The 21,378-nt window shown below is 49.7% G+C and overlaps 4 protein-coding genes across 4 annotated transcripts; 2 read left to right on the forward strand and 2 right to left on the reverse strand.

The window, feature by feature from the left end:
• Nucleotides 1-827: 827 nt before the first annotated feature.
• On the reverse strand, nucleotides 828-2,655 carry LTR84_003584 (uncharacterized protein; the record flags this gene model as incomplete). The annotated part of the gene is made up of 3 exons (XM_064847172.1): nucleotides 828-2,163; nucleotides 2,212-2,405; nucleotides 2,464-2,655. The coding sequence occupies 3 exons, from the start codon at nucleotides 2,653-2,655 to the stop codon at nucleotides 828-830; spliced, it is 1,722 nt and encodes a 573-aa protein (XP_064705525.1).
• A 2,737-nt stretch (nucleotides 2,656-5,392) lies between these two features.
• On the forward strand, nucleotides 5,393-8,104 carry LTR84_003585 (uncharacterized protein; the record flags this gene model as incomplete). Its single annotated transcript, XM_064847173.1, has 1 exon — nucleotides 5,393-8,104. One exon carries the CDS (start codon nucleotides 5,393-5,395, stop codon nucleotides 8,102-8,104), a length of 2,712 nt encoding a protein of 903 aa, XP_064705526.1.
• Nucleotides 8,105-8,447: 343 nt separating this feature from the next.
• Nucleotides 8,448-8,978, reverse strand: LTR84_003586 (uncharacterized protein; the record flags this gene model as incomplete). The annotated part of the gene is made up of 2 exons (XM_064847174.1): nucleotides 8,448-8,917; nucleotides 8,975-8,978. 2 exons carry the CDS (start codon nucleotides 8,976-8,978, stop codon nucleotides 8,448-8,450), a joined length of 474 nt encoding a protein of 157 aa, XP_064705527.1.
• A 1,077-nt stretch (nucleotides 8,979-10,055) lies between these two features.
• On the forward strand, nucleotides 10,056-12,083 carry LTR84_003587 (uncharacterized protein; the record flags this gene model as incomplete). The annotated part of the gene is made up of 1 exon (XM_064847175.1): nucleotides 10,056-12,083. The coding sequence occupies one exon, from the start codon at nucleotides 10,056-10,058 to the stop codon at nucleotides 12,081-12,083; it is 2,028 nt and encodes a 675-aa protein (XP_064705528.1).
• Between the last annotated feature and the right edge of the window lie 9,295 nt (nucleotides 12,084-21,378).

A 21,378-nucleotide genomic window follows, 5' to 3' on the forward strand; every position in this document is an offset into this window, starting at 1 on the left:
CCGAGTACGCGTCGGGGCGTGACGTTCAGGGATGGAAGCATAGTCCGACCACGGAGCATCCTAGCCACCTGCCGTCCCATGGACTCTCCGAAATCAATAATGATTCGTCTCCCTATTGCTCGGGACAAGTTGAAAAATAATGAAGCACAAAACGGCTCAGTCGTGTCTCTAACAACATCAATACAGATAGAGTCCACTACGTCGCGTGTAAGGTCTAGTCCCATGAGCATCTGCTTGATTGAGGAGGGATACTACATGTATGGCACGAGAGAGGTTTAGCCCTTAAGCTGAGTAGAACATTGGTAGACCTAGAATACCATTGTATCTCTGTCATAAGCCTTAAATATAATGACCAGACTTCAACTACTTTGATCGCTCGGTGTTGACAAGAGAGCAATATCAATATTGTTAGCGGATTCTTGGTTTCCTCTTATCTTGTTACTTAAATAGCTAATCACAGTACCAGGTCTAGATCGCCAGTAGGCGACAACAATTCGCAGCCATTTTCGTGCTAGCCACTCAATATGTTCCTGTTTCATAGCTAGACAGTGCTCTCTCTACGACCACAGATCCATCAGAGATCACGGAAGGAAGAGTTTTGTACGAGCATACTGCTTGGCATGAACATCTTTCGCCTCAGGACCTCCTTGAAAACAGACCTCTGTGACTCAACAGGGCTGCCATGTCAGAGTCTTTGACCGGTCGAATCGTGTTGCCGAGATGTTGCGCCTTTCGACCGACCGACTGGAGCGTAACCCTCTGACGGCTAGCAGCAACGGCGGCGGAGATGCCGGAACCAGAACAGAATGTTGGAATCTCCACAGCCCTCATGTAGCATAGCCTCCAGAGTTCAGTTGACGGGGCTCCCCAGCAGCTTCAAATGTTCCGTTGGAAAGCCTTCGTAGTCCCTGGGCCGAGCTTTGAGCAAGACTGATCCAGGTCACATTGTGACCAAGTGATGCCATGAATGCAGTCGTCTCGTTGTCATATGAATATTCGAACGTCACTTGATTGGGAATCAATTGATCGTGCAAGCGAGGTTGTGCAAGAGCCTCAAGGACCGTCATGTCCTGATCAAGAACATGTACTAAATTCTGGATAGTTGATGTGATGATGCGTGAACCGCCCGCTGCGCCGATAACGTAGTAGAGTGTACCATTCGGAAACTCTGCAATCACTGGCGAAATGCTTGACAGTGGTCTTTTGCCAGGCCTGATATAATTTGACGGGGAAGGGACAAAACCAAATGCGTTGGAAGTCCCAGGGATCGAAAAGTCGTTCATTTCGTTGTTCATGATGATCCCGGTTTCGGGGACCAACAGCTGTGAGCCAAAAAGTAGGTTTACGGTTGTTGTCAAAGTAATGGCCATGCCGTTAGCATCAGCAGTGACAACATGCGATGTGCCTGGTGTCTCCAATGACTCGATGCCGGAGGGGTCGTATGCAGATACGTTCAATGTTCGTGTATCCAATATCTTTCCACGGATCTCGGCTGCAGACTTGGCAGAAACCATGTCTTCCTCATAACTCGACAGATTCGCCACAAATGATGGATCGCCTAGATTGGTCCGTTCACCGTAGCCAAATCTGATGGCTTCATCGAGCCTGTGGGTGCTCAAGTTTGTCGTGCCGTCTGCAAAGAAGTCGGAATAGCCTTCCACTGTTTTGAGCACGGAGAGAGCGACCGTGCCTGAGCTTGGCGCACTGCAGCTGAACAGGCGGTAGTCTCGATATGTGATGTTTGAAGTGGGGCGTATAGCGACCTTATAGTCCTGCAAATCGTCCAGTGTCATTGTGCCATTCTGCTCTTGCAATGCTGCGATCATGGTTTCCGCGATCGGGCCGGTATAAAATGCATCCGGCCCCTCTTCTGCAATGGTCTCAAGAGTGTTTGCGTACCTCTTCCTGGTTATCGTGTCACCCAGGCCGAGAAGAGTACCATTTGGAGCAAAGTCCAACGCCCAATTTGGATCGTCGACAAAAAAATTGGGACTCACGGCCGAGTCCGATGCATTGGCGGAAGCGATATATCGGACAAGATCTTCATTGACGGTCCAGCCATATCTTGCTATGTCAATTGCGCCTTGCATCACTTGTTTCCAAGGAAGAATGCCGTAGTTTTGATGAAGATGGGCAAGACCCCTAACTTCGCCGGGAACTCCACTGTCGCGGTTAGCGGTGCGACTTGTCCTTGGGGTTGCATGGCCTTACCTCGCGAGACCACCAAAGATGCTCGCTTTGGTATTGTTTTTGTACATGTCTTGGAATGCAGCTGCGGGTGCAGTCTCTCGGAAATCGATGAACTCGTAAGTGCCGTTGGCAGCGCGCACAAGCATAAAGCCTCCACCACCGACGCCACTGTGATACATGCCAACCACGCCCACACAAAACACCGTTGCAACCAGCTGATCTCGAGGTTACCATGCGTCATCACCGGAGGATGTGGCAGAATAAGAGACTTACAGCATCGGCAGCATTTCCTCCATCCTGTATGACGCCAATACCAATGTGGCTGCAAATATCGCTTTCACTTGCGACGGCGCCCCTCGTGTCGGCGCTGGGTTCATTGTATGAATGCGACAAAGGAGAGGCGGCGATCTGATTGACCAGGGGTAAAAGAGCTGCCGCGCAAACGGTATTCGCGAACCACAGCATGATGCAAAACGGCGACAGAGCACGGGGCGTCCCAAGAAGTCGAGGTAGAAAGCAGAGGGCAGGAAGAGGGAGAAGAAACTGCACCACCAAGTCCATGTCTATGCCTGCCGAGCCGCACAGCTCACAGCTCGCGGGTCTTCAAGATAACACTGCAGGGGCAGCCACGGTGCGGATCTGAGCTCATGCAGTTCAGTCGCCGCCGTCCATTCAGGTCCTGGATACAATGACCGAGTGAGATGCTGGATCGACCTTCCCCTCCTTTTTTGGTAAGGAATATTGAAGTCGCTACCCAGTTACCCAGTTTTGGCTTCCAGCTCCCCCGCACAACAGAGGCACCAAAGAGGCCTGTTCACGAGAAGTGACGTAGGAGGATGAAAATCATGCCCTCTCACCCGCAAGCGCCTAACTACCAACGAGTAGTAATCAGTATGCCATGGAACCATGCGATCTGGTCACCAGGATTTATGCTTGAAGGATCGAACACATGGTAGGAAGCAGAGACAAAACTTCCAGGCTGCATACATCAAAACGAACGATAAGCGATTTCAACCCTGAACCTCTTGAATCCGATAAGCTTCACCGCTGCGGACATTCCCGTTAGGGTGTACCTCGCAATGAGACCAGGCCTGGATCTTAGGTAGCTAAAGGACTGGTCACTATCGCACTATCGCGGGGATGACTGCTAGGGGAAATGGTGTAGCCTGTACCTTGATAACTTGACATCTTCAAGATTGGCCTCTACCTTGGTACCTCGGTCGTTTAACGATTTCGACAAGATATTTCAGAGAGGCCGCGGTGAAGTGGTCACGTGCCGATGGCTGGGAGCCAGAGTGACTCGGCACGCGTAACCCGAGCTACCAAGGTACTGTACCTTCCTGAGGGTATTATCGACATGAGCACCAACAAACCTACGGAGTAGGTAAACTAATGGAAATGAAATCCTAGGTAAATCAAAGCTTGAGCCATACTCCGTACCTCCATGCGTAGATCATCAAGACTTCTTCCCTGAACCGGCGACAGTCAAAGCTTGACCCGCATGTCGCAATTTGCGATTACGAGTACGAGCTACGTTGTACTCCGTAAGAACAAGAAGATTGATTGAGACTTGGAATCTGTGCTGCCAGTGTGCCGATCTACCCGGTCGGCTACCGGAGGGATGATGTCAATGGCGGACTTTAGGTGCAGGGATGGCTTGGTGGACAGTGGGCGGGGGATAGCCTAGAACAAACGATGTGCATTGCAGGTGCCTGAAGTGGATGTGAAATTGAATTGTGGGAGGAGGGATCGTGTTTGTACGAGCACCAGCAGACACTGTCAATGGGAATAGTCTACTGGGTACCTGGTCAAGATGTCCAGGGGGTTGACTGAATGATTGTGTGCTTCGTAAGATGGCTATATACTTCGCAGAATGTCAATGCAACTCTTGTCGAACTTGAACTTGTGAAGTCCCCACCTCGCCCCATGCCCAAGCCCAAGGCCCCCAAGGCTTCGATTAGAATTAATGCAGGGACAGTCAGTGGTCGATTGAGGCCCAGACCGAGCCACCTCTTGGGACCTCTTGGGTTTGTGGCATTCCAAGACCATGACCATCTGACGTCTCGAGTCGAGCTGAGTGTTGAACAAGATATTGTCATACCAGAGCCAGAGCCAGAGACAGAGCCGGTTAAGTGTATTACACTCCTATGCCACCCTCGTCATTCTATATCTGATATCTGAGATCTTGTTGGAGTACGTCCTTGGGTATAATACTTAGAAATATTAGAGGAATAGAGATTCCTAGGTAGGTAAGCCCTCTAGCCTACGGTGTGAGACCCCAACTATTATATCATCAATCATTAATGGATGACACTCCTTACTCGGTACCGTCCTATTGACTTTTCAAGTAGAGTTATAGAGTTGCAGTGGTAGTGGACAAGAACTGTAGAAGATTAGGTTAGGTGAGGTACTTTGTACGAGTCCCCCAGAGGCCCGAGGCCAACCCTCCGTATTCTTTGCTTGACCGTTATTAGTCTTCGAGGTTGCCCCCCGGGCCCCTCATTATTATTATACCATCACTGCAACTGTAGGCGGCGCACGCACGTTTGCCGGGCCACTTTGGACTTGCACCTGCACAGACTCGCTCGAGTTCAACTTCGGTCCAGTTCCAGTTTTCCTTCCAAGCAACATTCATCCTCCATCTACACATCTACACATCGACACATCGACACACCAACTACGAGGTACTATTCCTAGAACCTCCCTCTTCCACCCCACGCATACTCGTTCAGACCTACAAACAATCCTTGTACCGCTTAGGCCTACCCTTCCTCCACTTCCACGACGTCTCACCGACTGCGCTCTCCATCCAAGTCTCGATACAAAATTCCATCTCTACCCTCAGCGCGGTCGATCGCTTACAATTCCCTTCCCTTCCCTTAGAGCACCACCCGATATTCCATCTTGATCGCTTTATCTCTTCCTCACCGAACCACCAATCGTCAGTCCTTGACCACCACTGCCGCCTGGTTATGCACCCAACTCTCCTCGCTCTGGTCCAACCATCCGCCCTCACCATCCCAGCCTACTCCTAGCTATCTCAGGGTCCTCGAGCCGGAAAACGACATGCAGCTGGTCACTACCGCCAACCCGAAACCCTAGCACGCTACCTGACCATCATCCATGCGATTCCTCTTGACCTGTCAACACTTCCACATCTGCCGACGAGTCTGGAGCCTCCCTGCCCTTTGACCGCACCACCATGGGAGAGGTTTCGCTGAGGGACATGCCCTTGAACAATGGCTTTTCTGTACCAATACTCGAGCGCCAATCTCTGTGCTTGCCCAGCCTCGAACCTGGCGTTGCAACCCAGTTTGGAGAACACGGCTTCGTCCAGAACCTCACCAAGCATTTCCCCTCCCAAGAGAATAATGCGTTGGAAAGACTCGTACAATTGAAACACCATCTCAAGGCCGCTGACCCCGAGTCTTTCTGGTCGGCGCTGATGGAGGGCGTCACCGATATATGCCATGCCCAATACGGTTTCGTCGCCAAAAGAGTCTTGACCGATGACCACAACTCGGCCATCGAAATGCCAACCATTGGAGACCCTGGCTCTTGTCTGTTGGGTGTCGCTTTCTACTACAACGACGGAGATAAGCAGAGGGCCATGCTTCGCGACTACAAGTATCTCGCCTGGGATGCCCCGTGTAGCTCTATGAAGCACGACAAGGTCTTTCTCATCCCCGAAAACATGAGCACCTTCATCACTCACAACCCCAATGCTTTACCCTTCCCTGCAGAGGGTTATCTCGGTGTGCCATTGTTTCAAGACGGGAAATGCTTTGCTCACTTTGGCCTGATGTGGACACAGGATGGCCTGGACCGACGGGACACTTCATGGGGATTCACCGAGATGCTGCTTCACACTCTGGAGGATCTGATCGTCGACCGCTTGATCAACGGCCCTGGCTTCGCAAAACCACAGTCCATCAAAATGCCCAAACCAGCTCAAGTCGTACCCCGCGAAGCCGTCACTGGTGCCCACTCTCTGAAACCCTTTGCCAAAAATCTGTCCCATGAGTTGAGAACACCAATGCAAGGTGTGGTCGGCATGTTGGATGTAATGCATGCCACAGTCCAAGAACAGATCGAGGGTCATTCCAACTCGGCAGTCCGTACCGTCTTTCAAACATTGAAGGATAATATCGAGACTGTGCAGGACAGCTCTAAGCGGGCCGTTGAAGCAGCAGACAATGTCGTCCATGCTTATGACATGAACATGCAGATCCCTGAAACCCCTCTAAACGAGCACGAATCACCTGCCAACGCAACCACGTCGACCAGCTATTTCGATTTCAAACCACCACGGCTAATCGAGGGCAGTGATATTCACGTGCACAGTTACAAGAGACGTCGAAGCAGTCCAACACCATGGCATTTTGGTAATGCCACAAAAGCCCGCCAAACTGGCTCCGCCTCTCGTTGCGACGTGTCCCCTAAGAGCGGACGGTCAAGTATTCCACTGTCCAGTACCCCGAGAACTACTTCGGACGATCGCATCCCCCTGATCTTTACACCAAACAATGTTGACACCCCAAGTGATCTCACAACCATCACTCCGTCCACAAAACTGTCGGGGGACAGTGATACATTTCCCACGCCGGGTCTGAAGCAATGTCGTATACGAGAACTCATTCCTACGGTAATTCATGATGCCCTTCGCGTTGGCGGCCGTCCAGACTCTGCTATTGGCCAAGTGTTGGATCTCGGCGAGCGCATCATTGTGAGGTCTCGGTCGTCAAACGGACACACGTCCCAAAAAACAATCGAATGGACCCTGACCCAAGACGTGCCGGAGACCCTGTTGGTTGACGAGCGAGATCTGGCAAAACTCGTCTCAGCTGTGTTTCTTAATGCCATCAAGTTCACGGAAAATGGAAGCATCACTCTTTCTGGTCGGCTGTCCAAGACCCGACGCTTTGTCGTCATCAATGTCAAAGACACGGGTGATGGAATCCCTGTTGATTTCCAACCTGAATTGTTCAAACCTTTCTCTCGAGAAGATGACTCCTTGACCAGGTCGAAAGAGGGTCTTGGTCTTGGCCTCCTGGTAGCAAAAGGACTTGCTAGGCGCGTGGGAGGGGACATCATTTTGGTCAGGTCCCAGACTTCCGGGCCCAACAAAGGATCCGAGTTCGAGATCAGGGTTCCGATAGAACCATCTGACAACCCTAGTAGGACGGGAACACCTCGTAGTGTAACTCCGGACCCATCGAGAAGTGTCTCGCGGCCACTTACAAGTGGAAGATCGTCGAGCCCAACATCGCCCACTTCGGCACCTCAACGTCATGCAGCTTCGTCCCGAACCCTTGTTTCCTCCAGATTGGCTGGCGATCAGTCTCATCCCACCGAACCGAGAAGAGTTTTATCGGCTCCTATCACGCCGCTGCGACAGGAATCATATGATAGAAATCTTGCACAGAAACATCCTCTTACCTTTTTGGTTGCGGAAGACAATAAGATCAACAGGAAATTGCTTGTCAGCATGCTGGGCAAGCTAGGATACAAAGATGTGCACGAGGCATTTGATGGCAAGGAAGCTGTGCGAATCATGCGGGAATTGCATGCACGAGCTCGCCGAGGGAGCGGCCCTGGCAATCGACATCGGAAAAACGTCGATGTGATTCTGATGGATCTCTGGATGCCCGAGATGGATGGCTACCAGGCCACGGAGAAAATCTTGCACATGTTCCAGCATCACACACTCGAGGATCGGAGTGATGCCGACAACAACAGCCTTTCAGCACCAGTGGTACTCGCTGTCAGCGCAGACGTGACGGATGAAGCTATCGATCGTGCTACCAAGACGGGAATGGAAGGTTTCATGACTAAGCCATACAAACTGATGGACCTACAAAAATTGATTTTGGAATTTTGCATCAAGCCCGACGGCATAACAGGACAAGTGTAATATGGGTAGGAAAGGTTGGCAGCATCAAGTCTTCATCGAACGGCCGGTTAGAAAGAGTTCTGCGTGCTTGCATGGGTTGGCGTGATGTGGTCTTACGATATTGATGATAATCAGTCCATAGCTAAAGAATTAAGATACCCTTTTATAATAGTCTGATCATGAGAGTGTCTTTTACAAAAGGGACGTCCCTCTTCCGGTGGGCAGGGAATCTCAAAGGCCGACCCCATGCGCCCCGTTCTGCCATTTTACCTGGCGAACCTCCTGATGAACGTGACTTCGCACCAGACCTTATTGTCCTTTCGAAGCGGGTGGTCAGTTAGGGAAACCTCTCTCTGTCTTGACTTTATCCACAGCAAACTGTAGCCTCTTCAACGACATTGTCATTGCCGCGGTTCGAAGGTCCGCTGCCACTACCAACTTGGATTCTGACAACGAGCCAGTCGCACAAGAATTTGCCAATGAATGCGCCGATGATGATGGAGATGATGATGTAGCCGTTGAAGTACATTGCCAACAACATGACGATGTAAGCCACGCCAAACGTAGCCGCGTGCAGCGCAGACCGAATCAACTGTTGCAGTGGTGTGGCCCGGAAGGTCACGAAGGAAGGCGAGGTTTGGCACGCATTCGGAGTAGACTTGAGATCCGTGGATCGAGAAGAGATGTGATTCTGGAATTGGCGGAGGATAAAGGCGTCGTATTCCTTCCCGAGTCGGCGGAGCAGTTCCATGCTGACGACCAAGAAAGCGACGCCTATGCAAGAGGCTGCGAACATTCCGGCACTGGTGACGTGCCAGCTCTCTGCGAGGAAACCTGGTAGTTTCGTCAATTATGTGAGTCTCTCGAAATCAAGTCATCTGAAGCATACACGCATCAATGGTGTACCAATTCCATAACATCTATGGCAGCACAATCAGCAAATCGAACCTCCAAAGATGCGAAACATCTTTCATGTACGGAAATTTTGCAGGAGCCACCTCCCATGCCCATGTCCATGTCCATCGCTGCAGACGTTGTTGCAGCTGCGGCACTCGCAGTGCCACTTGCAGTCGACGACATGCTCATACTCTCCATAGACATGGTCATTGACATCTTGCGAGATGTGACCTGGAAAAGTCTTTGCGCGGTCTGGTTCGGCGATCGAAGTGGAAATGAAGCCCAGATAGGAAGAAACCAACAACGGGCCTCTTTACCACAAAACCAAAAGTTCTCACAATGATTGACGGAAAGATTTCGAGAAGAATAATGTTTGGTGATATCCTCAGCTGATGGTAGCTCGACTCATCCCACGTGGGTCACTCATACTGGCAATTGCCGAATATGCGGGTTGGCCTCAAATCGAGCGACTTTCGAGTCGAACAATTGGCGACCACCGCTGAGCACAAGCTTTTCCCATCGGAGGATTCTGAATGGCTGCAAAGAGGCCAGCCGACGAGATCTGGCATATGGCAAGCAACCTGAACGAGTAATGTGCGCCTTTGATAACCTGCTCATTTTGCTCAAACTTGCTCACCTTGATCTTGGCGCTCCCTTACCGGACTCCATCGGTCCCACTCAAAGGGTCTCAGCGGTCCACCCCGAGCGGTGGTGGCATGCCACCAGGAGAAGAATCTTCGAACCACTTCACAAGGACGAGTAAATGTTTGCGTTTTGCAGGTGTCCAATCCAGATGTCAACAAAATGTCAGCGATGGATCTCTGTGTCACAGTCCAAGGTTTATTCTGGCCGTCGGCATTTGATCGCATATGGAGAAATATATTGCGATCAAATCGGTCGTTGGAAATTTCAGTATTATACAAATGTGCACCAGTCTTCCGTGGTCACATATTGGCAACCGTAGTGTTTGAAGAATCGGACTTTGTGACGGCAGTACACAGAGCTTCGCTCAGCATTTTCTCCCCTGTGGACTTGCACAGCGTTCATTTCCAAACCCAATCTGTTGCGAATCAACATGGCAGCCACGATGAGTTCTCTGGCTGCTCGCCATATCCAAAACATGAGCGAAGCAACATCACTAGAACCACACTGGGGATATGCTGAGAGGGCGAGACCTTGCACAAACGACAAAGGGTCCTGTGAATATCTGGATGTCGTCTACCATTCCCATGATCTCGGGATATGGTACACAGGTATCCTGTGGGCAACGCTGGGCGCCATACTATTCGTTTGGGGGATAGGGCGCCGTTTATACCCTGCCCCCAAAGCGGACAAACATCTGCCTGGACCAGCAGAGGAGACTCTAGCCGTCCAAGGCTCCGTCCAGAGGCTCAAAATGTCCGTATCATCCTATCGCCGACAATTCCTCCTTCCCGAAGCATTTCGACCGGTATTTGGAAGGACAACCCGACTTCAGGTCGTGATCCTGTTGGCCCTGATGGGATACCTCACGATTTGGTCCTTTGTGGGCATCGTGTATAAAACATGGATCACACCTGTGAAGAAGATGGAAGGGGTGTACAACACTCGTACCAGCCTCGGACCATGGTCGGATCGCGTTGGTGTGCTCGCCTATGCGCTGACCCCTCTCTCAGTGCTTCTATCTCAACGCGAGTCGCTCCTTTCACTCATAACTGGAGTGCCGTACCAGAGCTTCAACTTCCTTCATCGATGGCTGGGGTACATCATTGTGGTGCAGTCCGCCCTTCACACCATTGGCTGGTGTATCATCGAGTTGCGGTTGTATCAGCCTCAGCCCACTGTAGGGCTCATGTGGATCAAGCAGCTTTACATGATATGGGGCGTGATTGCCATGCTTTTGCTATTTGTGCTGTTCGTACTCAGCACACCTTGGGCCATTCGGCGATTCGGGTATGAAACCTTCCGCAAGGCTCATTATGTTCTTGCCATGATCTACATTGGCGCTTGTTGGGGTCATTGGTCGAAGCTCAACTGCTATCTCTTGCCTGCGCTCCTGCTTTGGTTCATCGACCGTGGGATTCGACTTGTACGCACTGGGTTGATTCACTATAACTATATATCAGCGACTTCGATGGGATTCCGCAGTGCACCGGCATCAATTACGCACTTTCCGGATGCTGAAAATGGAGATGTTGTCAGACTGGATTTTGTCCACCCCCATCAACCTTGGGCTGTCGGCGAGCACTTCTACCTCTGCTTTCCACAAGTCAGTATGTGGCAGTCTCACCCGTTCACACCTTTGAGCATAGCAGGAGCTGGAGTGAATGGACTTCAGCAGCACTCATATGTCCTGCGGGCCAAGAAAGGTGCCACTAAAGTCCTTGCAGATATTGCCGCCGTCTCGTGCGTTCCTGAGGCGAATGAGAAGACATTGGAGCAGACCGTGGCACCGACCACACCTGTGATCTTGTCTGGGCCCTATGGCGGATCTATTGTGGAGGATGTCCAGCCTCAGACTAACATCCTGTGTATCGCGGGTGGCACGGGGATAACCTTCGTCATCCCTGTTCTCCTTGACCTGATCAAACAACGACGAGTCCCTGACCGCAAGGTGGAGCTTATCTGGGCAGTTCGGAGGGACGGCGATGTGGAGTGGATTAAGCAAGAGCTGGATACATTACGACGCACCAGTAACCGGACCAACCTCAATGTGCGCATATTTGTGACGCGAGAGAATGAGCTCGACGATGTCAATCTCACTTCCCACAGGTCTGAGCGCAAGAAAGCTTTCGTGGAGGACAAAATGGCGATATCCTCGGCATCGTCTTCAACAGAAGAAGACCAGAAAGTGATGGATCCACGTGTGGGATCTTTCTCTGTACAGCACCCTACATCCGTCGAGGGAGGTTCTGAGTCTCGCCATCCAGATCTTGATCGGCTCGTACAGCAATTCCTCAACTCTACTGTTCGAGGTTCGACGACAGTGTTTGCCAGTGGGCCTGGAGGAATGATCTCGGACCTACGCAGCATAGTCGCCCATGCCAACTCTGGGGCCAAAGCCTGGAAAGGCAGTGAGCGACACAACGTCGGACTTGTTTGTGATGACCGGCTAGAATGGTAAACAACAAAAGAGATTATCCATACCGAGGTACTTTAATCAGATTAGATTAGATCAGATGCCCTTGTCCAAGCCATGACGTAATCTCGTTCCCCAGATTCCATGCCAGGCGTCCAAGCCACACCTGACGCCACCTTTCACCTTTCACCTTCATTCACAATCAACGATCACATACCAGGTTGCCCTCTACTTGGATTTCTTCACAAATCAAACGGTAACCCACCAACATCATATTCGGTGCAATAATCATCGCTCTGGATCTTTAGTTCATGACTGTCCTTGCGCTAACCACAAATTCTAAATCATCGTTGGATTCAAAAACCAATCTGCTCTGAACCGACCTCCAGGCAACCAAATACACAAGCCCACTTCGAAACACACAGCGAGTCCAATTTTAAACCATGCCAACTCCAATCGATCGGGCTTTGCAGTCTCGTGTACGTGGCATCTTCTCTTCCTCTGTTCCAGATTTTCTCCTTCTTCCTTCCGCTGCTTTAAATTCAGCGGGTCATCGGAGCTGAGCTGCATAGTTTCGTGACTTACTGACAGTATTTCAATTGAGCAGAATCTATTCTTCGGTGAGCTCTTCCAGAATCAAGTCTTCTTCTCTTTGCATATATCTCCCCTGTCCCTCAAGCTCAGTCCAGTGGCAAGCTGGGCATTTGGAGATCGCATACTCAGCCTGGTGGTCGATCCAAGCTAATTATATGTTCCGTATCTGTGTCTCGTTCCGACCACACAGAGAGTTGGATCATCATGTTAACGACGGCCGAATGTGTTGTAGGCTTTGCCGGAATAGTCACAGCTGCCTCGCTATGGAATATCTTTGGAGGTGACATATTTCCTGCAGAGAAGGATCCTACTGGGGGTAAGCATTATCCTTCGCCAGCAAATGCCCCACTCTGTGCTCCAGGCTGACAACGCGTGCCTAGACCCAACCACGTGGACAGAGACCGAACTACGAAGGTGGTTGAAGGCTGTGAGTATTCCCTGCCATTCGATCATTGTTGGGCCGAGCAGACTTGATCAACCCTGTGGACCAGGTTGCTGATGTGCATCACATGGCTAGCGCAATTTGACCGCAGACTCGAAGTTGACCAGAGGAGAGCTCATTGAGCGCGTCAAGGCAAATCTGAAAATCTGATAATGGTCAATACCATTTGTTCAGGCGTGGCAAGACGTACCAGATAACTGGCCTACAACAACAAGCCCCAACTGTGTGGAAGGAGATTGTCCAGCTTTGGACATGGGCCCCGCAATAACATTGCTGCGTGGAGGTCAAATGTTGTTCCAGTATGCAGGAAACAGCTTCATGTTATTGGTTATTCGTTATTTTGCGTTTAGTGGAAGCAGGTCACGTTTGAGCCAATCTAGAAGGTGCCCAGACCTGCCACTTCATTGCTACACAACTGGCCTACGCCAATCCTCATTGCAACCGCCATTGATAAGAGTTTCCATAAACTTCGTGCTACCACTATTTCACTTACATGGCCTGGCTCTCACCTGGAGCATCCATGTTGAGCACAAATGCAACCAAAAAAAGAGACCTAAGCTTTGAGCTGAATTTCTTAAAAAAAAAATAGGGCTTTATGTTACTCTGATGGAACACCATCTGGACTGGTCTAAGTTTAGCTTTAGCCTGCCGTTGCTTCAACTTCTAAAGATATCTGGACCAGCGCTGATGAACGCCAGTGACTAGATCTTCAGCCTTTTTTTCTGCCCGGCAAAATCTGACCTATTTCGAATCCTTAGAGAACCAATCCTCGACCAAAGTACGAGTCGACCGTGCTGTTCTCCGTACCAGCTTATCATTACGGCCTGTTCAGCGCGTTTCCTAGCTACATTAATCTTAAGATATATCATTAGTAATCGCTCGACTCTCTCCAAGGGATTTTGCAATGTCACGAACCTCAGGACCTCGCTATAAATGGGTATCAGTCTCAGCGAGCCCTACAGCTGACTAGCCTGTCGTCCATTGATGCTGGTCTGAAAGCCGTGCTGACATCCTCGTAGGTTGAAAGCTCATAAGAGCGCTGCGCCTTCCCCTTACGCCCATTGGAGCAGCAAAAGGGTATGCGTTGATCTTTCCTATGATCCTTTGAGATTGCGTGATCTTGTGCCTGGGGCTCCTATTCTGGCAAAAGCGACTACCTTTATCAGAAATGGACTACGGCAGCAAGACGCTCGTTTTCCGTGCCCCAGCAGATCCAGGGGAATCTCGTACCTCAAGGGCAAACCGCTTATCTCGTATCAATCTACATGCTGCGATGCTCAGACACGCCAATCAGAAATTGTGCAAGAAGAAGGCTTTGGATACAGATTTGGGGACGTGAAACTGCAACACGGAGGTATGTAAACGAGTAGCCTTGTTTCATGCATGACGCTGATCTATCATGCCAGAGTCTGGGTAGACGTTTTGAAAGTAAGACGATTAATGTACACCAGACCAAAATTGGACTGACGGAAAGATAATGGAGTGTGGATGATTTGGATGACATATTTGACGAACTGGATTCTTCCAAATCTCTCAACGAGGAAGTAGTTCAGTTTGCTTTGGTGGATACTGCATTCAAACCACATTCGAGCGTGTGCTCTTCCCATACCTGGGGGTGTCGTAGCTACTATGGTCTAAATCCGTCTCACTGCCAGGTGTGTTCTGTCCAGACAGTGAACCGGACTATTCGCCTTCAATCAGTTGCCGATGTGCATTCCAACCAGAAGTCAAAAGCTTCTTCGTCCAGAACGTATTCAGACCACAAGAATGAAAACAGTAAATCTGACAAACTTTGCCACTCATGTAGTCTGGGATTGGCTTCAAGCAGTAGGCAGAAAATGTCACGATACCAGTCCTGGTCTTCGTTGCACTTGCCACTGATACCTCCAAGCATGACTGACCACACAAGCCAGCTTGAGTGATAGACCGCCATGGAGCTGTCCATTCTCAATAAGCAATCGAGCGCAGCTCTAAGAGACTTCGTCAGACGAGCTTGAATGCCACTGATAGGAGGCAGCGGGTAAACCACCATGTTGTTGTAGATGAGAAGTGACAGCCGAACAATTTCGTACACACAATCTGAGAAAGCGGCGTTGGCAAAACCAGAGGTGTCGCATCTGTCGCGTTCGTCCAGGTCATCGTATGCCTCGGGAATTTCTAAGGTGTCAAATACTGAGGGAAGGCTCAAAGTAAGGTGTTGAGCCCTGTTCCTAGACTCGACTAAGGTAACTATAGAAGAGTCTGGCTGGTCGTCCTCGATGTATACGCGGAGTAACTCTGTTGTGTGAAAAACAGCGGCAATAGCCCTCTGAAGACAGTAAGGCCGTGCAATTTTCGCCAACAAAGGGTCAAAGGCAGATAGTTGTTTCCCCGCAATTAGGCTATTTTTAGCGTTTTGAATAGGCCAGCAAATGGCTGGCAGTGGCTCCGAAATACTTTCCCACTCTAGGAGCGGCTTTGACATGTTTCGTGATGCGTCCACGAGGTCGTTCCTAGAAAATATAAGCATGCTTGTAGACATCGAGTTGCCAACTTAAAACCTTCACTCACAATTGGACAACACCAGCGAGGTATAAGGAGCCGAGTTTCGAAAGCCCACCGCGCAGCCTCACCAATTGCACGACTGCCATCCGATGTGCCTGTAAGAATGGCATTGCTCCCCACATATCAATGCTCTGAAATGTGGCCAAAGGCGAATGAAACCTTGAGACAGGGTGAGAGCTCTGACTGATGACTTTGATCTGATGGCAGGAGGCCAATGCCAGTATTGATCCGATCAATTCATCGCTCACAAAATCAGGGCCAGGTTCTTCAGGCATCAGCTGTATGGCTTTGCGCACTAGCTTTGTAGCTGCGCAAAGATGTTCGGCCCGTAGAGCACAATATGTTGACATTGACGATTCTCTGCTCAACAGGTAGTCAATGTTGGTTGAAATGACCAACGTGTATGTGTAACAGGCTAATGGTGAGCTCCTCATATGAGTAAGATATACATTGTTGACAGGATTGGTTACCCCGTAACATCGATCTGGGGACAAGCATGACCAGAAGGTTTGCACAGCTGTGCCAATTTAGCGAAAGCAGGGGGCAGAATGCGAAAGGAGACATACCATGATCTACCAAAGTAGGAAAGTGGCTTGCAAAAGAATCTACGGGGTATTGTGCAAATGGATCTATGCGGCCCTGGTCAAGGTAGTTCGTCAAATTACCAGTTGCGTCCCGGTACAATATCTCCATCCAATTGGAAATCTCTTCCTGATTGCTAGATTTCTTTCGTTGATGCCCATATGTTGTTCGGCTTCGAGTCTGTGTTCTTCTCACAAGCGATTTAACAACGCCTTGCAAAGATTGAAACTGTTTCCCGGACGAAATATCGGTAAGAGCCAACCATCCACCCGGCTGAGTTCCATCAGGGCGGCCGTGTATTACTTTTCCATGCACTCTTCTTTGATCGTGAAGGGTGGCCCACATGCTTTCCAAAGAATGGAAAGGCTTTTTGGCCTCGGGTGCTTGAATAGAAGCCTCTGAACCTGCCGACTTCTGCTTACGCTGAGAGGGTTTTGATCGATTGCGGTGGTATTTCCCGACGTGTGATTGAACAATAGTTCTGCTAGCTTGATCTCTCATCTGGCTCGGGTGGGCAAAATTGACGAACGCGAACACTTTTCTTTCATCCTCAGAAACCCATGCTCCAGACATCTCGACAAGTACTTTCCAGAAGAGGAGTACTTGATAGGGCTCAATCAATGCTGTGTATAGTAGCATCAGCAAGTTCGCGAGACCAGGCCAGGGGCCAGTGCTGCATGAGTAAATGAGGCTTGGAAGTGCATTTGAACCGTCGTTAGGAAATGGCTGAATGATACAATTAACGTACTGAACCAGGGCACTGCGAGGTTGAAGTTGCTCCACGCTGCTGTTTCGTGATTAACAAGCTTGCAATAAGGCAGATCTCAGACTCTTCAAGGATCAGGCTTGCCAAGAATTATTGTTCACCTAGTCGATACGAACAGTGGCTTTTCAACAGGGTATTCGGAGCGCTTTGATCGGAGTACAAGATGTGGATGACAGAAGACACGGGTTGCGAAGATCTGGCTCGGATACTGAGGGACCTGAGTGGTCCGAAATACTCTCTGTATTAGGGCTAGTTCGCGGTACGTCCGAGCTAATGCCAGGCGCATGCCGTGCGTGGAGTAGTTGGATGGGCAAGAACCCTTGTCAGTCTCCAGCACTCTAGATTTTCAGTGGTTCGAAGTCCTCTCACCTTGTGTACTAGCCTGCGAGGTCCCTCTCTACCCGGATAGTGGCGTCCGTACTCGGTCGATCCGCATGGAAATATCAATATTTGTCAGCGTGGATTTGGGAAGATGAAATGGAGTCCAAGGTCAGAACCATCGGTTCAAACACCCGAATTTGAAGCCATGGCACATTAACATCCGATTGGGCAGACTCCTAAACCACGGCGATGCTTTGCTTTTCGAGCTCTTGGGGCTGAGATGAGTTAATTTCAAGGCTAAGCCCAAGCGATATGCAACGTCTAACTCCTACATACATGAGTCCCCCCATTTTCGCAACACCACCGCCAGAAAGCAGAACAACGCTTGGTGCATAGCATTTGAGTAAACTCTCAGTACCAGCTTTTAGTCAAGTCATATAGATACTAAAATACCAGGCTAATCATCTGAGGTGGTATACTAGGCGGCAAGTGTACGTTCTCCATCTTCCCAACTTTTTAATAGCAATGCCAGAGACCTCACTTCAGCCCATATTGCACGGAATGGACTCCCATAGATGCGTTCAGAGAAGTAATACAAGCGCAGAGAGTCTTCAATCTGCACCCAATGCTGATGACCATATTTCTGGATGACCTTGCTTAATGCGGCAATGAACCACGTTCGCTCTGGTTGACCGAAGCTCATGTGGGCGCCCATAAATAGTGCCCACAATAGTGCCCCTCTTGCTTCGCTGCCACATGATGACATGTCGACGGCCTGCAATACATTTTTCAAATCACCCACTAGACAACGCGCTACCTTGCTGGAAGGCTGCACAACATTGTAGTGGCCAGTGCTGTAAAGCACCAGACTCCAGCGGCAAATTTCTTGGATTGTTGGAGAGGACAGTATCTGCTCGAAAGGATAGGATAATAAACGATGGTCGACCTTCATCCGACTAATTGAGATCGATCTTTTCTCGTTCACCGTGAAGTCGTGAACTCCAATAAGCTCGTAACATCTGCGCTCCCACGTTAGAGATGTTGAGGAGGTACGACTCATTTCGGAATTTGCTAGATGCTTACATCCAAACCCAACGAGTCTGCCATAATAGTTCACAAAAGGCGGCATCAAAATATTGCAACATCTCCGGGCGTAGTAGACCCTGGCCAACCGACGAAATCGTCGGGTACTGATCCATGATGGTTTCAGCTAGGCGCTCGATAGATAAGGTGGGCTGAGCAAGGATGACTGGCAACTTCGGTCTGGTGCGAGTGCGGATAGAGTGCCAGAATGAGCCTCTGACCGGACATCGATTAGCACTGTTCATCACAACGTGTGGGTGGCAATTCCACTCACACCATGACGGCTTCGATAGCCTTGCGCTGCATCCCTACGAACCCACCGCGGAAATCGAGTAGTCTCTGGACATCATCCATTTGAATACATTCTTCGCCTGAAAATATCTGGCCATGTTCGGCGTGAGAAAAGCGGCAACAGGAATGTGAATAGTGCCACGTACCTCTTGCCAGAGCCAAAAATGTACGGCCATCATAGTTGATGGCTTGGCTGCTTGAATTGGACTGCTCAGACTTTCATTCAATGCTCGAGTCGCCAGGGTTCTGTATTGAGACTGCTCCGGGTATACGATCTTCCTCGTCGAGTGGCCAAGGTTGGTAACGGATGTTTGCTCGATATCCAGCGACATGCATCTCAGCAGCGCGTACAGTAGAGCTGAATCAGACATAGCGAGAGGAACGAGCCACTGCTGATATTCAGCCCTCTCAACTGGAGCTGGTTCGACAACGGGCATAATAGTGCTTAGGTAATAAATGAACACAGGTTCCATTTCAGCCGTGAGGTGGATAGGAGTAGTCCAAAACGGATCAATCCTATGCGAGTCTATCTGGGATGATAAACTAATACGCGGTAGGTGGTAAGAGGGTCGATGACAGATTGTTGAATGGTGAGGCCGGGTTTGTTCTTTGAGCGTCTTAGACGTTACGGCCTGCACGTCATGCTGCTCGACGGATTGCAAACCCTTCGAGGCGAGCCGCCTTCGCGGGTGACGCGCTATAGCTCCGCTGATGGCTCCGTTACTGAGTTGCTTTGACGGCTTTGATCTATTGCGATGATATTTTCCGATGTGTGTGGAAACAAGTCGACGGTTTGCTTTGACCTCGTCAGTGTGGCCTTGGTAGTTCACAAAAACCACTGGAGAAATCATAGTTGTTCTGCCCTCGACAAATGACTCAATTCGACTTGGGGTAGCATTTGCTATTTCCTATGCGCACATCTGTTGACAGTGGAGTCAACGAGGAATAAGCTTGTCAGTTCAGAGATTTTGAGATGGCACGGCTGGAAGAAAAGATTTCACAGAGACATCGAGTTTCAAACCATCGCAGACACAATTTCTCTAGCCATACTCATGGACTATGAACGAATTAGCAGTTGTGCGCAATGTAGGACTTCACATACAGCCCTGGGCGACATTTTACCATTTCGCGATCTGTATCAGTCATTTTGTAGCTCCGAGCTAGACTCCACTGGGTAATGACTTCTAACCACTTATTAGGCCGCAGAACCTAGTGCACAAGCTAATGTAATGGTAGTCTGCATCGTGCGCCGTATTCGATGACCAATCCTCTCTGGCCCGTCTCTTGGCGCCTTTAGGAAAAGCTTGCGTCAAGGAACGGGCGTTAGTAAATTATGGCTATCATTTAATGGATACTTGCCGAGAGTCGCTTCAAAACTTGACGCAGAGTCTGGTGGGTCATCCACAGTACTAGGCTTTCGCGCACAAAGAGTAACGAACATAGATACTGAACTAAACACTTCAAGAGACCTGGACTATACAAGACTCCAAGCATCTTCAAGTTTCTGGTATCCGGCCCCGATGGGGTTCGTGACATCTACTCCACGCCGCCGAATGTTATGTAGCTTTGAGCTTTGCTTGTTTATGCTGAATCAATACGAAGGACAGAACTCGCCAGCCCCCATCCACGCCTTTCTTACATTCTCACATATGCTCTCGCACTTTATACTATAGTGATGAAGATGAACATGGCTGTGAGCACTATCGGAGATTTATGAGATTATCCGACCAAAGTCACATGCCCTGAGCATATCTGTTGCTGCCAAGCCCTTTCTACTCCACCGTAATGGTCCGCCGTATCGCAATTTACCACTAGTGCAGTTATCAGCTCGACAAGGACCAAAAACCTCAGCTGGACAGGGTCAATAACCAGTTATTATAGCTCAACGAGAGTCTCAGGAGATGCGGAAAAGGCCATTCTAGATCGTCACCACGCGTAATTTATATAGAGAGAAGAACAGGCTCCATGAGTAGAGAAAACAGAGACAATTGGACAATTCCTGAAGTGCATTTCCTACCGCCAAGCCTCCAACAATATCTACCCAAACCATGCCAATAGCTATTTGCAGCCGTGCTTCCCTCGAAGCCATCCCTACACGACCTAGGTGGCCTCGAAATGACATTGTACTTCGTAGTACGAATCTCGAGATACATCTACTGTGACCGCCGATTTATTCTCCTTCAACCTTTTCGGTAATCCACTATCGATTCTTAAACCGCAATGCACTGCGAAGCGCTTAACACAAAAAAACATCACTTCCCTGACTGATTTCTTCCACCCATTTCAGTACCACAATCACAGTATCTAGGATCGAGTTATGATGTAGCGATGCGTCTTGACGAGAACAACGAGTTTTAAGCTTGGACAGGTGGCTTAATCTTGGGCTTCATCTGGACTTTAGGCCTCCGATTGAGTTACTTGGCTAGATACATGTGAGACACGTGGATAGGAGAACACATGTGCTAACTCTCCGGCCGTGCTCTGAGTTTTCCAGGCTTTTGATCGGCGGCTTAACTACCTCGGTATTTGTCACGGGGTTTCGTTGTCTAGGTTGGGAAATCACATTTCAAACTCTCGGTCTCTAATCTAACAACTTAGGTAGGTAGTTATCCAGCCATTCGGGTACCTTGGGGAAATCGAAAAATCCCCACGTTCTTGGCGATACCAACTGGAGTCAATGTGCGTGGCCCAGGGCCTCGGTACGTGTCGCTGACTAG

The sequence above is a fragment of the Exophiala bonariae genome (genome assembly GCF_035927105.1).
Source record: "Exophiala bonariae strain CCFEE 5792 chromosome Unknown scaffold_16, whole genome shotgun sequence".
In the NCBI taxonomy this organism is placed as follows: Eukaryota; Fungi; Ascomycota; class Eurotiomycetes; order Chaetothyriales; family Herpotrichiellaceae; genus Exophiala; species Exophiala bonariae.